At 42.9% G+C, this 17,809-nt stretch overlaps 1 protein-coding gene across 1 annotated transcript in view; it reads left to right on the plus strand.

The window, feature by feature from the left end:
- The window catches only part of LOC131692104 (frizzled-3), a 33,544-nt gene extending 22,909 nt beyond the window's left edge, over positions 1-10,635 (plus strand). The window contains exons 2-3 of the mRNA XM_058978974.1: positions 1,829-2,068; positions 8,814-10,635. Of these exons, the coding sequence (XP_058834957.1) occupies positions 1,829-2,068; positions 8,814-10,259 (1,686 nt within the window). The 3' untranslated portion in view covers positions 10,260-10,635. The remainder of the gene's footprint in view (positions 1-1,828; positions 2,069-8,813) is intronic.
- Positions 10,636-17,809: the final 7,174 nt, after the last annotated feature.

Below are 17,809 nucleotides of genomic sequence, written 5' to 3' on the forward strand. Positions count from 1 at the left end.
GATAGGTTTTGGATACACTGTCAGTTGCACAGTTAAGAAAAATCTGATCCCGATTGCAAATCGTTAAAACAGACAGAAAGCTCAAAGATTAACAGTAGTACTACCCATCCCAAAGCGAGGCCAGTGCAAATTCGATCACTATTGCAACTCAGTCCGAAGCATTCATCCCCGGTACAGTCTGCCCGAAAGGCAGTTCGACCACGGTCCAACGAAAACCCCCGAAAGTGGAACGAATTTGTTGTGTCGATTCGGGACGGTCGGATGCTGATGATGATGGAATTAGGTTTTATTGCTGCGGTCAGAATCGTCCGTCATCGGGGTGGTATCATCGCAGAGCGGTTTTGTGGTTCCGCAATCGGTTCGAATGAGCATGATCGCATGATCTCACATCGGTTCGGAGTTTACCGGGAAGATGATCGCCCCATTCGTCGTTCGTCATGATATTTTCTTTTCGGTTTTCTTCCCCCATCCTCCTCCGGGGAACTGACGGACTGGAAGAAAAATCCTCCTGTAATAGAGCCCAGCGCAGTTTCGGGGTGTTTTAGGCGTGCCACACAAATTGCAGAGCTAATGACGGCTAAGAATTTGACGGACCTTTTTTTTCGTCTGCCGGACTGTTCCGTAATTTCGTCATTTTTTTCATCACGTTGAAGTGGTTTTGTGTCCGCGAGGTGGCATTCTTGGAATTTCTGTCTTCTTTGTCAGGTTAGGGCAAACCGAGACCGGCTAACAATAAAAGCTTATGAGAAAATTCACCGAAAAATAATTACCGATCGCATTTGTTACGAGTGGAACCGATGGAAAAAGAAAGGTATTTCCGATTCTAGTGAAATTGGTCAAAGCAACGACGAAACTTTGTCTCTCCGGGGAATAATTGCGCTGGATGACGAACGAAGAAAAGGTCGAGGAAATGTGTTATTAACCTGACTGGAGCGAGGGAAAGATTGGTCATGACTGAGTTGACACCTGCTTGAATGGGTCGCGGGAACAATTAGGGAGACGGCGATCGAAGTGGTAATCAATTAAATTGCTCCGGTTTTCGAACGGTTCCACCGTTCCACATTGCTTCATGTTTCAGTCGACGACCGGTTCGATTTATCGACTCTGAAGTTGAATTTTAGTTTAGTACTAATTTTTAGTACCGACTCGGCATCAAATTCGAACAGACACAGTACTAACCATGATATTTTCAGCGGGACGCCTTGCTTCGCTGGATGGTACATTATAATAATGTTATTATTATTATATGATACGGCCAGAAAGCATGCACATCGACCGAGGTCCACTGCCCTGTGCACAGACCGATGTGCTGTGAGTGAGTAGAGAGACAGAGAGCGATGGAGGCAAAAGTTAAAGTGTTATAGCCCCATCAGGCTGCGGTCGCCGTCCGGACGGCGGTTCCTTTCATCTTTGTTCAGATCTTTTCCGCTCCGGCTACTTTTTCTTCTTACTCTTTTGGTCGACCAGGCAGCAGTGCTCCACGTCCACCCGTCGTCTCACCTTGATGCCTTCCGGGAGCACTTACCGAACCGTTTCTTTTATGGTTTCTCTGACACTTTAGAAGCAGAAGAAACGCACGCTTCCACCACCGAACCAGTATGAAATGCACGCTGAACACGCTAAAAGAAAGACACACGAAAAAAAGGGGAGGAATGATTTATACCTGATCACGCTCCTAATGGTTGATTTGAAATCGAATCTCAGGGAGAAATTCGGATACCGTCAACCGCCATTCGGACGGCGCAGCTGCTGCCGTCCCCTGTGGGGGCCACTTAAAACTATACGGAACCATTTTCGTTAAAACTTCTCTATTTTCTATCTCTTCCAGATCACATCCCTCCGGCCGGTAATCGATTCGGGCTGCTCGAAACAGGCACTGTTCCTGTTCTGTTCCTCGCTGTTTCCGCTGTGCTCGGCCAATGCGCCCCGACCGGTTCAACCGTGCCGCTCGTTGTGCGAACAGGTTCGCAAGGATTGCTTCAGTGATGCCGTTTTCAGCAAACTGTGGCCCGCCTATCTGGACTGCCGGACGCTGCCCCAGCCGGAAAACCACGGGCTGTGCATGCAGGTGAGATTCGTTTGGGGATTGGCAGGGGATATCACCATTTTTTATCGTTCGAGCTAGAGCAGCTAGCTCTTTTAGGCATTTCTGAGAGGTTTTCAAAAATACGCTTGTCAGAAACCAGTCAATGCTCGTTCGTCTTCCAGTTATCAGTAAGCCAAGTCAGTTCTTTTTTAAATTCTGCACACATGGGAATATTTTTGAAACATTAATCGGCAAGCAATAAATAGAAAAACACAAATATTGAGGTTATTCCGGATATTAATATTCCGACTCGAAATCGGTTGTTGCATCTGTGCCGGAATAGACCTTTCTCGTCCGACCTAACCCCCTTTTTTCTTATTTTTATTCAAAAGACTACACATTTTTAAGAATATTTCCGCTGAAATGAGACTTTTTAGAGCTATCGTGATTTTTTAATGATTTTTTTAAATTTGAAAAATGCAAGAATGTTGATTATTTTTTTCACCTTTGCAAGAATGGTGGGACTCAAAATATGTGTTTGGGCAGCACTGTTTTATATATTTTTGCTTGGCTTCCTGGCAACTCGGCAAATGAAGTGGTGAGTCGCGGTACAAAATTCATTGATTATGTAAACAAACTAAAGTGAACCTCTCGGTGGAGAACGTTGCATGGTAATGTTTAACCTCACTTTTTTGACAGTTCAAAGAGATTGTTTACATGATCTTGGTATTTTTGTTAATTCGATCATAGTATGAGAAACTTGGTTTGGTTCGCTACCAAATGTTAACACTTTCCCAACAAGGTCGCTCAGCTGTATTTTTTAATTGATATCGGAATCATACATTGTTCCGTTAAATTTAACATTTTTACTTTTCTTGTACATGATTCATTGAAGAAGCAAGGAATTTCTAGCCAAACATTTGAAAAAGGCCTACTGCCAAATGCAAACAAATCGAATTTTGATGTTCTCTATTAAAATTCTGGGACAGAACCTGTGGATAGATGTTTTCCTTTTCTTTTTTCTGTTCATTTTATCTCTTGTCTTGCATAGCCACTCTTTCTTCCTCACATATTTTAAATGGACTGGCTACATTCGATAGTCCCCCCTGACTGCATTTGACGGTTCCCTTTGGCTGCATTTGACAGCTCCCCCTGGCTACAATTGACATTAGGTGACGTTCCGTCCCAGTTAAAAACTATCTATCTGGCCATGTACATAAACATAACGCAACATTAGATTATGAAGAATTTTGATAATGATTTTATAACAAATTATAAAAGAGCCCGGCTGATATAAAAGTCCTAACTAGCAATACACTTATTATAAAATGATTATAAAGGATTATTGTAAATGATTCCAAAAGGATTATAAAGGCAGTGAAATACGTACTCAATGAATTAAGGGGTGTGTCTGATGTAAACAATATGCGCAATCAAACTAAATAAAACAGTATTCAATTTTTAAATAGAATTATAATGAATTCGACCAAAACTTCTTTTGCCTTTTTCTCATTTTCAAATGTTTGGGTAGAATTTAGATTATTTTATCGTTGTTGCGATCAATTTCGTTTGGTTTGTTTTGTTCACAATGTTAGTCGCAGAGCATTTTGGTGATCTATGGCAATTGATGACCTTTACACCCCATACTAGGTCCGCTCCTGTTGCAGCTGTTTCGCCCTGTCCAGCACCGAGTCAACCGATGGTCCAACCTGCGCCGCACTCGTCTGTCGCTATGTCAATGGCAGGGACTTGGATTAAAGGCTAAAATTTCAGCTACGGTTGGTGGTATTGCTGCAATCGGTTTGCCTTCGGCCACGTTGGACATTCGGCTAACGGGAATATTCAGCGATTCCGATTCGAAGGAAGCAGTGCCAGTAGCAGACTGCTTCGGTTCAGCAATACGCTCCGGTATCGGACGAAGCTAACACTCCGACAGGACGAAGGTTTCAACGAGGGGCTCAGGCATAAGTAGCAGAGTCCTTGCACTTCCTGCTTGTCGAGTGAACAATTCCGACGAAACCACTGCCGCTCTCGCCAAGTTTGATCACCGTAATAAGTGCAACGTCAGCGGTATAGTGCCAGACTTAATCGAGAACAGTGCCAGGACTGACTTGCCAAGAGCTACAAGATTAAATAGCAATGCGTTTTTAAAGTGACCATGGTATAACGTAGAGGCTTCACCAAGATGATTTATTCAGCAGAATAAGATAGCAAAATTACTCAAAACATAAGACCTGGCTACCGAAGTGAATCCACACACATCATCACCTACAGAGGCAAGCAATATTGGAACGCAGCGAAATTCCTCACAATGAATTGATCTCGTTAGGTGAAATTCCAGGAAGTACAATTTTCATAACACAATTTAGTCGACCGAAATTATAGTCCTCAGTCGAGAGAGAGAGAGAGAGAGAGAGAGAGAGAGAGAGAGACTGATAGAGTAGCAGCAGCTAGGAATTTTCTTTCGAAAGCTAGCAGCGGTTTCGCGTATCCTGCGCTAAGTAGAGAGCGTTAAGACAGATCTCCGAAACATGTCAAGTGCTATCAGATGAGAAAAAACGTCGCATCTATGACCAGTACGACAAGGACGGTCTGGTGACCAACGGTTCCGTCCGGTACCACCATAACACACGGCACCGGCGACACATATATATTCACAACATTCTAATTACTTATCCTTCCGAAAAAGTAAATAAATTGACTATGCAATTTATCATTCGCTGCCTAGTTATTTCCTGCCAATTTGAACACGACAGCAGCTGCAGAAAGCTTTATTGCGGTGCAAAAATGATGGCAACTCGGGATATAATATAAATTTACATATAATTTCTCCTCCCTGCTCTGCATTCTTATCACTCCTATCAAATCCTTCTTACTCCTTATCGTCAGTGCCGAGCACTGTTTTGCATTTGCCGGCTAAATCAACGACAATGCGATAATCGTCAATCGACGAAACTTTTGCTGAAATGGAACTTGAACACGAATAATAAATAATTGTTCCATTCGAAAGCGATAACCTTGTTGTCCTCATGTTTGCAGCTATCATACGCTGGTAGGCATTCTGACCAATGGAAACGTTTTTCGGTATGGGCATTGAACGATCATTTCAACAACTTATCATCGACCGAATTCGTTACCTATAAAGTTCAGGTAAACTTCACCACCTAAAAATGAGTAATAAATCGGATCATCTTGTTAGGACTTAACCCACGAGCAAACAAACAAATGTGTACAAATCCTTATCCATCATCCAGAAAGCAATCGTTTTATAGCCCAATGCTTGATCTTACGATTCAGCATATGCACCGGGTTTTGCATCGAGCGCCGATTGGTCAATGTATGAACCAGGGGTGACATTACGCATCTCGAAACGAAAGGTTTATTTATATTCAAGCTTGTGTGAAAAGGTCGATTCGAATTGGTTGCATAATGTGGCACCAGGTTCCCATTGTTCCAATCCTCATCCCTCTTGAGTTGATAGTCTTTCAAAGAGCGTCGAAAGTATTCAAGTAATGTAAATTTTAAAAGTCCATGTAAATAAGTCTTAGGTAAACAAGCACACTGAACTGTCAGAAAAGTGAGGTTATACATTTTCATGCAATGCTCTATGTTTTTGACAGGTATATGAATGAATCATTTCAGCATCAGTGATGCCAGGTCTATTCAAACAATAGCCTGCAGCGAAAATATAAAAGTCTGCAGATTGCTACAAAAATCTTCAATAAATTTGACATAGAAATGTAGTATGTATATATTTTAAATGATCAAAAATGTTGAAGGCTTGTGTATAAATTGGCTGGCATTGGCTTTGTTCTGCTAAATATTTGTAATCTGCAAAACATCTGCAGTGAAAATGCAAAATCTGCAGATTTACTAATATATATGCAGATCTGGCATCCTTTTAGTATTCCCCACAGGAAATTCATCCAAATGGTGTGAAAATGCGGGGAAACAAGGCAAGATAGGTATTCAGAATATGGGGTTAATTGAGCAGCTTGCACTATTTTTGATTTTTTCAATAGTTAGAGGTACCAAATCATCGCGGCAATCGGCAGTAACGAATTGGGGATAAAAAAGGAAGCATCCTATCATATAAAATTTTTTGACGAGAAAGGTCTATTCTGAGGGAAATTTCGACTAGTTTGACAGTGACCTTGGTAGTGTTGTCTGATACGTCGAATATTCCCACAGTATTTTTACAGCAAACGGTAAGTTACGGCGGGTAGCCTAGAACAAAGTTTCAATTGCCTGCCGCTCGCCAGCATATATTTAAATTCGCCTAGCCGCCTTTTTGTTTACTGGGTTGGGTCTACTCGATTTGGATTTTTTTTTGAAAGCTGTACTGTTATCTTACTGGGATTCTACGCTACACCGCTCATCATAACGAACTGGTCCATGCGCATTTTCGATAAGTGGAGAAATAACGTGCGAGATCAGTCAACTCAATGAAAAACCAACTCCAACAAAATGTTTCAAAATTGTCCCATGTTTATCCAACAAAGTGTCTAACGAAATACGTTCCTTGAGCGATTTAATCTTCAAGGAGCCGGCGTAAGACAATGCTGGCAAAACTGCCAGTATTGTCACACGCCAGTCGGGACTAATTCTATAAAAAAGTCACAAATTCGTTCAACATGGAACCCTTATTGGATGTCTGTTGGACGTCGTCCAACGTTGGACAAATGAAGGAGGATTTTGAATAATATTTTTTTCAGTTTCTTAGTAGGCGGAATTGCGGAAAGAATGTTACTCAACTTTTCAAATTTACCTGTATTTTAATAGGTGTGTTTCTGTGCTTGATTCTTGCTTCTGTTTACTCCGGTTGCTATAGAAGCAATGACTTATCCTATTTTCTCCACCTCTCGCATTAACTTGTCATTATTGAAACCCAATCATAAACAAATCGTAAATATAATCTGTAAATTAATTTCGAATCATATTGGCCAGCTTCGAGCACCATACCATACCAAGCGGCATATCAAACATCATGAATTTTCGTAAAAATTAACATTTGAGGCGAATTATGTGCCCATAGATGGCGTTTTTGGGAGTAGCTGGTTTCCGTAGTTCTGGTTCTTCAGACGAAACATTTTCGGTGAAAATTTCTGACTATCAGCACAATAAACTACATCACCTCCACCGAGTAATTGTAAACAATTCAGTCATATTTGAAGTCATCCGGATACATGTGAACACTTTACCGACAGGCGATTTCGGAGTCCGGTTCTTCAGACAAACATGTACGGTAAATATTCCTGTATCCTAAATGGTCACCACACACCGTGTTTATGTTTCGAAGTATTCATCGACGTCTTTACTTGTTTTTGCATTTTTGCGAAAATAGGTCAACGCTTGCCCTGATCTACCGAATTTTTAAAATGACGTTCAATAAATGAGTACGTTCAATGCCGCTATTCGTGTTGCCGGTATTATGATGATAACTTGTTCTAAGTAAAATTTGATTTGTGAACATATTTTGTTGGATTGAAAAAAAGTGGGTATGTTATTTTAACTGCATTGTTTCTCTTTTTTTCTCACAATGAATTATTTCCACAGCAAAATTATTTACTACACTAAACAATATGTGCAGTCAATTATTATATTTTCGAGGGACGCCACCAAACCTTAAAACACGCAGTATCAGATTGCACCGCGCAGAATTTTTTACTTCACCTCCAGCTTTCAATTCGCCCCCGAGCAGCGATCTTGCCAGAAGCTCTCCCCCTTTATCTCGAAAACTAATTATGATTTTTGTGTAGTAATTAATTTCGGGTATTCTATACTCTGCTACAATGCTGCCGCTGCATGCGGCATTTTTTTTTCTTCGTTTTCGGTTGCGCACTTTTACCTTAAAGACTGATCCGGATGACGCTCTTCTGGCGGGCGCGTCTGGTTCGACTATTCGTTCGACCGGCTGACTTTGCCATGTCTGGCTGGCCCCAGCTACGTATCATCAATATGTAGAAATAGTCGGTAATTACCATTTGCTTTCTTCTATACTCGGGTTCGGGCGTACCGCCGGGAAGACCAAGCGAGACTCGCAACCGCACCGTAATGGCGAGGCTATATCCGAACGTTCTCTGGTGGCGGATCCCGGAGGAGGGTGGTACACTTTGAGCGAGTCGGCAAAGTGGATCGCAACAAAGGAACGCGCGCACATGTGGAATGGAATGAGCGATAAACTATATAATATAAAATTGTTTTATCAAATAAGAGCTTTTAAAAGGTTTCATGTTTCTTTTCGGTCTGCTGTTTTCGTCAGAAACTGCGGACTCGTTTTCTTCCACCTTTCACGCGCGGGCATTAATTTGAGCGCCAGTCCGGCATTAAGAGTTCATCCGTACGTGTCTAGAAAATATAAGCTCATATCTTCAGTCCCGAGCCTTCTGATAACTATGTTTTAAAGCGATACAGACCTCTTATTAAAAAATGCGATATACCTCAAAGGACGGCCTAATGCCGACACGGATAAAGAAGTATTAAGAAAAAATCTCTCCGGGATTGTTGATTATGAAGCGCAGGGTCTAATTACAATTTGCTACTCGCTTACTGGTAGCTCATGTATCCGCTCTTCACTCATTGATTATAGTTCAACCGAAAGTGCGAATTTTAGAACCACACTTCCAGGAAATCAATCGGTGCTTCAATAACTCAATCTATATCATTAGGCCAGCAGGGTTCTAGGGTAACGTTGATCAAAATATGGGCCAACCTTCAGTGTTGCCAGATTTGTTTTTCCTTATTAAAAACAAAACCACTAACAGATCCCATTTTCCTCTCGTTTCAGGTCCCCCCGGAAGCATCCGGAAGTGTCGAGAAGAAGAACCAAACCACACACCCATCCGTAGCAGCCATTCCGGTTAAACCGTGGTCCATCTTCAATCTGCCCCAGCTGCCGCATGGTGCACTGGTACCAAACTCGTTCATCGAACCGGGTGCGACACGTCCCCCGCATCACGCGATGCCCATCCCGATTAGCTGCCCAACAAACTATTCCCTCGAGTACGATCAGTGCGTGCCGAAGTGCGGTTCATCCGTCGATGCCATGTACAGTGGGCAACAGAAGGAAATTATCGAGTTCTGGACCCTGATCCTATCGGCTGGTTGTTTCATCTTCACACTCATGTCGCTGGTTACGTTCTGGACCAAGGCGACCAAGTTTGAATATCCGGACCGGCCACTACTCTTCATGACTCTATGCTACAATCTGATGGGTCTGTGCTATTTGGAAAGAACCATCCTCCATAACCCGCGGAAGGAGCTCATTGACTTACTGGAATTCCGCCAGGAATGCAACATCACTTCCCAGTGCCTGGCATACTACATCATAAAGAATTATCTACTGATCAGCGCTACTACGTGGTGGCTCATCTTCGGTGTATGCTGGTACCTAAGCACTGCCAAACAATGGTCCTGCGAAGCCCTGGAGAAAAAATCTGGTCTCTTCCACGTGATGGCCTGGGTGGTCCCATTCACCTCACCCATCGGAGCTCTACTTCGAGGAAACATTCAAAAGTTCGAACTGACCAACTTCTGCACCGCCAAAGGATTCACCGAAATCCCAGCTCTGATCCTTCTTATAGCAGGAGCAATCCTCGTCTTCCTCGCATTGGTCGCTTTGAAACGTCTCAAATCCACCTGGAACCAAAGTGAAACTCTTGCAAAGATCTTCACCCGAGTGCTACTATTCGCCATCATCTATCTGATCCCGGCCCTGTCAGCCGTCATCTGCACCTTCTTCGAGCAGATAGAAAATCCCCTGGAACCATGTCACTCCAATGGAACATGCCCCGCACCGCAAAAATTCTCGCTGCTTCCAACACTGCTCAAGCTTATCCTAACCCTGGTCGGTGGTTCAGCGACCGGTATTTGGTTGTGGTCCAAACACTCAACTGATCTGAACAAGAAATCTTCCCTTACGGGGTCCAATTCGTCCAAAGGATCGCTAAAAACGGTTCCCCTACTAAAAGTGCACCATCCTTCATCGCAAGCCGGGAACAACGCCAATCCATACCGGGCGACAACTATCAGCGGCCATGGTAGTGGTAGCCATACGACGAGCTCCAGCTCGTCGAAGAAGTATCTCTACAATCAGGCCTACGGTGGCCATCGGAGTTCCAGTGGTGGCGGTGGTGGTGGTTCGACCACGAATGGGTACGTTCCAGTGCGGATACATCGGAGTCTGCGGGGAGCATCCAGTGGTACGACGACGTCCATCATTACAAGAATTTGAAGCTCGACGGTGCCGAGGAAAACCGAGGAGGGCTAAAGCTTTAAACTAGGTCGGTAGCGTGAGAGAAACGTCGGAATAGCGATTATGTTCTAACTGTGATAAATTTTAAATTGTAAATATTGATTGTAACGAGCCGGTTACGAAGTATTGTAATGATACATGTGTTAGTAGTAACTATCTGTCTTCAAAAGCGAGAAGTATTTATTTACTGTGTAAATGACTATTTTTAGGATTTAGTATTACATTACAAAGGTAACCTTTACAATCACAAGCGTTTCAAAGCTATTGTACAGAATGGGTAGTCACTAATCCAGATAGGATTGATTGGTAAGAATTAGTATATAGTAATTCGGTTTTGTAATATCATAAGAATAATTTCACGGAATATCATATATTAATATTCGAATAATTTCTCAATCTTTACCACTTCCGAAATGTTGGATATCACTTTCGTCCTTTCTCGTAGCTATCCCAAACGTTCGGTATGGTGATAGACTCCTGGTCCCCTTCAACTGGGTCGATCAAACTGCTTTCTGCGTACCTCTCATCATTGTACCTGTCGGATGAGACTTCCAGAAACATTTTTAGCGGGTTGTTGTCCGCCATTCCAATGGAATTCCTATTCCACCGGAGCCGTACAATTTTCGCTGTTGAATCATTGATTGGTTCACCAAGTAACTGATGCGGGGCTCACACGTCGTCTCCACATTCCGGAGCTCCTCCAACATAGTCTAGATGTGTTGACCGTAGACAAGAATAGTTCTAAAAAGCAATTTACAGATGGTTAGCTTTGTGCGGTAGCGTACTTTGAAGGGTTTTTTTCGGGGTTCAAAGTAATCGCGGTTATCTGCTAGTAGACGTTTCTAAATTTGGCTACTGGTGCTATCGGCTATCTCGATATCGCTGTCGTGGCGTAATGTTTCGTTCTTAAGGTTGTTGCACTTATGTAAACTGTCTTTGACGCATTTATGACAATTTGATTCAACCTGATGTATGGTCTCAACCATCATCTCAACTCAATGTTACGTGTCACAATATTAACATCATCGGTTGTAAGGGTTTCCCCACTACTTGGATTCTGATTTTCCCAGCAGACCCCATTTGTCAGGGCGCCCTACGTGGTTTTGCCGAAATTTCGGATTTTCGTAACACAACAGGCTAATGGAATACAAATAAATAATGTTTGTTTATTTACCTACTTCATCTGCCGTCAACAACTGCACTTATGTTTTTCATTTACAAAAAGTTCTTCCAGAGGGTACACAGTGGCGGAAAAAAGTATTCGCGGTTTAAGGATTTATTCAAAAAACCTAAGTGATTTAATTTTTTTTTCATGAAAACGCATAATTTTAGGCCTCAGTTCAAAGTTATCCTTTTATTCTTATTATTCAAACAAAAAAGCATGATGATTTTCATTAGTGTTAGTAATATTTAAAAAAAATACAATAAATTCATAGAAATGACTGGGAAAAAAGATTGAGCATAAAACTCGTAACTATGTTTCGCAAAATAGTTGCTAATACTTCGTATGAAGTCCTTTTGCCTCCAGCACATGCTTCAAGCGATTAGGCATGAAATGCACCAATTTTTTGTATATTCGGTTGATGTTTTATTCCATTCGTCCATTAGAACTGCCTTCAACTGTTGTTTGTTCCTGATTTCATGTTTCCGGATTCGTTTCTCCAGAACTTTCCACACATGTTCAATGGGATTCAGGTCGGGAGACTGTGGTGGAGTGTTAAGCCTGTGTTGTACATTGTAAAGGATCCATTCCATCCACAATAAGGGCGGTATGCTTTGGGTCATTGTCCTGTTGGAAATGGAAACTATTCCCAAGGTTGAGTTTTTCGGCACAATTTTTCACGTTTTCTTTCAAAATCTTCATGTAAAGCGTTTTATCCATAATCTGATCTATAAACACCAGGTTTACAACTCCAGATGACGTCATACAACCCCACACCATTACACTACCACCACCGTGATTAACAGTGGGTTTAATGTTTTTCAACTCCAGCTCTGTATTTGATTTACGCCACACCAATCTACGATCACCAGAAACAAAAAATATTGTATTTACTTTTGTCGGAAAACGATACTTTGTCCTAGAATGAAGTATCGTTATTGATAAACTTGTTTGCAAAGTCCTTTCGCTTTAGTTGATTGCGTTTCGAAATTAGCTGTTTTCTTCGAGCTACTCGTACATTATATCCTGCCCCTTTGAATACATTACGTATGATTCTATTGCAAACAGTTTCGTCCATTTCTTGAATAATTCCTGCTGCTATTTCAGAAGATGTATGGGGATTCTTCATGACGTAGCTTACGATTTTGCGACTGATATACGCTTCGTATTGTGGATCCATTTCTGCCAAACAATCGTGATATTTTCGCCAACATTTTACCTTCATTTCGCAGAGAAATTATCAATTTCTTTTCTTCCGGCGTTGTTACTTTGCCTTTGCGAACCATTTTTGTGGTTTTGGAACAAAAGCAAGGAACTTCCCCACAAAAGAGACCGAAAACTCAACACCTAATGTGAATAAAACGTCGTTTGACAGTTGTTACAGAATCCACAAACTTGTAAAGATGCAGTGTTGTCATTTATTCTAGCAAATTCCAACATGATTTCAATGCCGCGAATACTTTTTTCTATGTGTTTATTCAAACAATAACCAGATTAACGTTATAATAACAGTATATCATGGCAATTAATAGATATAAAATTGCATGCCTAATATCTCTACTGGCTGACACATATTAATTATCTCAAAACAATTCCAAATAGAATTGGATTAGAAAAATGATAAATTGCCACTGTATTTTAAATTCGCGTCGATTGCCCAGTCACCATGGCAAGCAGAAAGTTAGCAAAAGTTGAGCAAAGCGAAATTGATTCTGGCCTATATTTTGTGCGAGAATTCTGGCAAAGAATTCGCTCAAATGCAACAACCATTTCTGACAGAAGCGGTTAAGCTAACTGATGCTGCTCACTTTTAGCCAGAATCCAGCCAGAAATGTACGACCAGGATTTCTGTACGCCACAGTCTATAGAGAACAGTTGCGCAAAGAGTGAAGTCAAAAAAAGCCTACCTATCGAGCACAATTGGAATACATCTCTGATACCTCTGCAGCAAAGTTGGATTCTAATTTTGCTCGATAGGTAGACTTTTTTCGGCTTCACTTTCTGCATACTCTTTGCGTACCTTTATACTAGGGCCTTTACTGTACGCTACCTACCAAATCTTTGTCAGATGTTTTGCTCGATTCGTGCTAAATTCTACCAGGTAGGGATTGCCACGGTCTTTGCCCGGTTTATTTCCGAGTTATGCCAGGGTTTTTTCTCGGTTCCTGTCAAAATTTGCCAGAAAACGAGAGCAAAACCGAGTTCGCCCTAGTTCAACTAACCCGACTGGATGTGCGCAGAAATCTGATAGGGCTGCCAAACCAAGACTGGCAGAAATCTAGCAGAACGGTCTCTGTCAGAAAATTTGCTCACTGGGTGAACGCACCCCACCCGCAATGGGTTGTCGGGACGGGATAACGGCAGCACTGGAGCTGTCAAAAAAGCAAACCGCATGGTCATAAATTTTCTAAGCCGGTGTAGTGCGGACGGCCCACCGAGGTTCTGCAAAAGGCGGCTTGAGATTTTGATCGGGAGTTAAAATGCGGTCGGTGTTTCATTCCAGTTTCCTGTGCGTGAATATTGCCGTGATCGCACGAGTCGGTTCTGGCGTTTTGTAGTGCAAGTGTACACTCTGTATTTCGGCTAGAAGCAGAAAGTAGTCTAATTTGGCCGATTAATGCAGCAGTGGCAAACAGTAGGACAGGAGTACAAGACAACACTCAAGGATTTGGACCAATTGTTCGAACAACTGAACGAGTGCAAACGACTGACCGAAACTCAAGTGAAAACCCTGTGTGATAGCTGGTTGCGACGTTCCACACACACACACACACACACACACACACACACACACACACACACACACACACACACACAAAATTGATCGAGAGACGCGTTCGGTGGGACGACATCGAAGGAGCCATCGGAAATTTTCTGCTTGTCTGTGCTGCTGTGGAACGGTTCAACGTATGGGAGGTGGATAATCGCGTGCCCAGGCCGTACGCCAGAACCTCTGCACCCAAGGGACGGATGAGGAAACAACGACGGTAGAGCGGTAAGTCTGCACAGATTCTCCTTCCTCATGCACTTTGTTCGCTTTTGTTAGTGGGTCAGCTAGCCTTTTTTCTCTCTAGATAACAAGTCTTTTCTACTGAATCAGATTAACGACCTTGCACCTCAAGCTTTGTAAATGTTATTGCTGCTTGTTGATGGAATCGTTATTGAAGTCAACATTTGCTTTTTCCAAATAATCTTAACGCACGTAACCAGGCGAATCTTTCACTAAAACTGCAATAAAATAAATTGACCTAAAAAATTTGAAATACGTTAGGATGTGACATGAAAATTAAGGACATGTGCAGAAAAATAAAGGAGCTTGGTAAACCTCGTCATTTGCCCCTTTTTTGGGTTAGCAATTAGGGATGATCCATAAATGACGTAGCATTTTTTGAGTGATTTTTAACACCCCCCTCCCCTATCGTAGCATTTCGTCACAAACCTCTAAATACCCCCTGATAATTACGTAGCTTGACGGTAATTCTCCCCCCCCCCCTTGTCACCAAAAAATATAAAAAAATGAAAAACGGTGTTAGTTATTCCCCTTTTAAAAAGCTACGTAGCATGACATGACCCCCTACCCCCCTGTCGTCACACATCATCACAAAATAAAATACTCCCCCCTCCCCCACATAATGCTACGTCATTTATGGATGATCCCTTAACTCATCATGCTGTGCGTTTGACTGATACACCGCTGTCCCGTATGCGCCTTCGCTTGCATCGATGAACATGGGGCCTGATAGAGTTCCAAACAGCGCTCTCAAGGCAGCAATCATAGCGAACCAGAGCTGCAAATTTTCAACAGATTGTTTTGAACTTGAAGGTGGAACAAATCTCAAATCATGTCCTACTATGTTCAATTCGTAGTTTTTCTTTTGTATCATTCATTCAAACAGCCGAGCTGCTCAATCATTTTTCATTCATTTTCAATTTCATTGACCCTGTGAATATCCTGCTACTAAGGTATTGATTAGGTTTATCAAGCAAAACTACTCTGTACATACTTCTTACTGTTCATGTAAGCTTGAAAACGCAAGACATGTCAACATTTAAGCTAAACTAGTATCTACAGAGCAGATGACATTTTTGGTTGGTGAATGAAAAAGCATCAATTTGAAATGAAGGCGTACGGTTTAGTGATGAAAATCCCGCCAACTTGAAAGTGAATGATTAAGGGAGGCTTTGAATTTGAATCATGGTTGGGGTGAATTGAACTGAAAGTTTGCATTTGAAAATGAAAATTTGCATCACTGTAGCGAACCCGAACATGTTCAGGCTAGCTATGTAGAGATGCCTAGGCGAGTGCCGTTTTCCCGATGGATGGAAAAGGCAGAAGTTGGTACTGTTGCCGTAGGCCGGGAAGCCGCCGGGCTTCGGCAACAGTACAGGTACGGACGGCCTGTTAAGCAATCAGTTTGGTTTTCGAAAGGGTAAGTCCACGGTGGACGCTACCAACTCAGTGGTAAAGACCGCCGAGAACGCGATCCAACCGAAAAGGAAAGGTATTCGATACTGTGCGTTAGTGACACTTGATGTGAAGAACGCATTCAACAGCGTAAGCTGAGATGCCATCGCTCTCTCGGCACGCCGGCTTAGCCTGCCGGTGGGTCTGTACCGGATCTTGGAAAGCTACTTCCAGAACCGTGTATTATTATACGAGACCGATGCCGGTCAAAGAAGCGTTCCTATTACCGCAGGAGTCCCGCAAGGCTCGATTCTGGGCCCGTTATTATGGAACCTTATGTATGACGGGGTTCTGAGACTAAAGTTCCCTCCTGGTGTCATGGTCTTCGGCTTCGCCGATGAGGTAACCTTGGTGGTCTACGGGGAGTCAATCCCCGAGGTAGAACTGACTGCAGCACATGTGATCAGCACTGTGGTGGAATGGATTGGCGCGAGAGGCCTGGAGCTCGCTCAACGCAAAACGAAGGTGGTTATCGTCAACAACCGCAAGTCGGTACAACATGCAGTTATCCAAGTTGTAGAAGTCGTGATCACCTCAAAGCGGAGTCTGAAGATTCTTCGGGTCATCAATGACAAGCTGACCTTCGGCAGCCATGTCGACTATGCGTACAAGAGGGCTTCGACGGCTGTTGCGACATTATCGAGGACGATGTCAAACAGCTCTAAGGTGTGCGCCAGTAGGGGTAGGTTACTGGCAGGCGTTGAACTGGGAGTAACTGGGCACTGGAAGTAACCAGTTACCTACGGAAGCTGGAGAGCACCTACCGCTTGATGTGTCTCAGAGTGATATCTGCCTACCGCACGGTATCACACGTGATAGCGAGCATAATGCCAGTCGGGCTGATCATCCGGGAAGACGAGGAGTGTTTTGAGCTGCGTGGTACTAGAGGACTCCGCGAGCGTACCAGGGTGGCTTCGGTCGCCAGAACGAGTGGGATAACTCCTCGAAAGGTAGGTGGACTCAACATATTGAGCTGGGTGGGTAGACCCCATGGGGAAGTGCACTTCCATCTGACACAATTCCGGTCAGCCCATGACTGCTTCGGACAGTACCTCCACAGGTTTGGGCACGCGGAGGCCCCTGACTGCCCAGGTGTTGACGAAACTGCGGAGCATATACTGTTTGTAGGTCCTCGTTTCGACGTCGAAAGAAGAGCAATGCTAAACGTCTGCGGCCGGGACACAACCCCTGATACCCCTATCAGGAGGATGTCTCAAGCAGTGGAGAAGTGGAACGCAGTCTCGACTGTAACCACTCAGATTGTCTGCAGGTTGCAGAGAATCTGGCGCGCCGAGCAGCAGACGACAAGCTTGACTAACTTGTGATCAGGATTACTATATATACAGATTGTTCTGTATTTTACAGATCTCTCAAGATAATTTACGACCAAGATTATGTATATACAGATTACAGCCAATCAGAATTTCATATAACGCTTAAAAAGCATCCTATGCAGTTCAGATGTTAAGTAACCGCTAAAGGCTAGTTTACAGTTCGGAAAACGTGTCATGGGATTTGGGTCCCTGAGTATTTTAAATGGAGCTCGGGATTTCAAATTCCGTGACGGAAAATGAGTACACAAAAATGACAGTATAAACCCAACCGCGGGAAACATCACGGGATTTTACAACTCTCCACACAGAAATTCGGCCGGGAACAATTCAACACAAATTGTTTCCGACGGGAATGTTGTATTTTTATTAGATTTAAAATTCAGTGCTATTTTGATTCTGTGGGTTTTTTTAGAAGCAGCAGAACTTTAATTTTGAAAGTTTAGAGAGATCTCGACGGAAAATTTTTCCTGATAAAATCCCGATACAAATCCCGTGACCCATTTCCCGAGCTGTAAACTAGCCTTAAGGCATGGAAGAAGAACGCCAAATTTATATATCATTTGTTCTC

This window comes from Topomyia yanbarensis, chromosome 1, assembly GCF_030247195.1.
Source record: "Topomyia yanbarensis strain Yona2022 chromosome 1, ASM3024719v1, whole genome shotgun sequence".
Classification (NCBI taxonomy): Eukaryota; Metazoa; Arthropoda; class Insecta; order Diptera; family Culicidae; genus Topomyia; species Topomyia yanbarensis.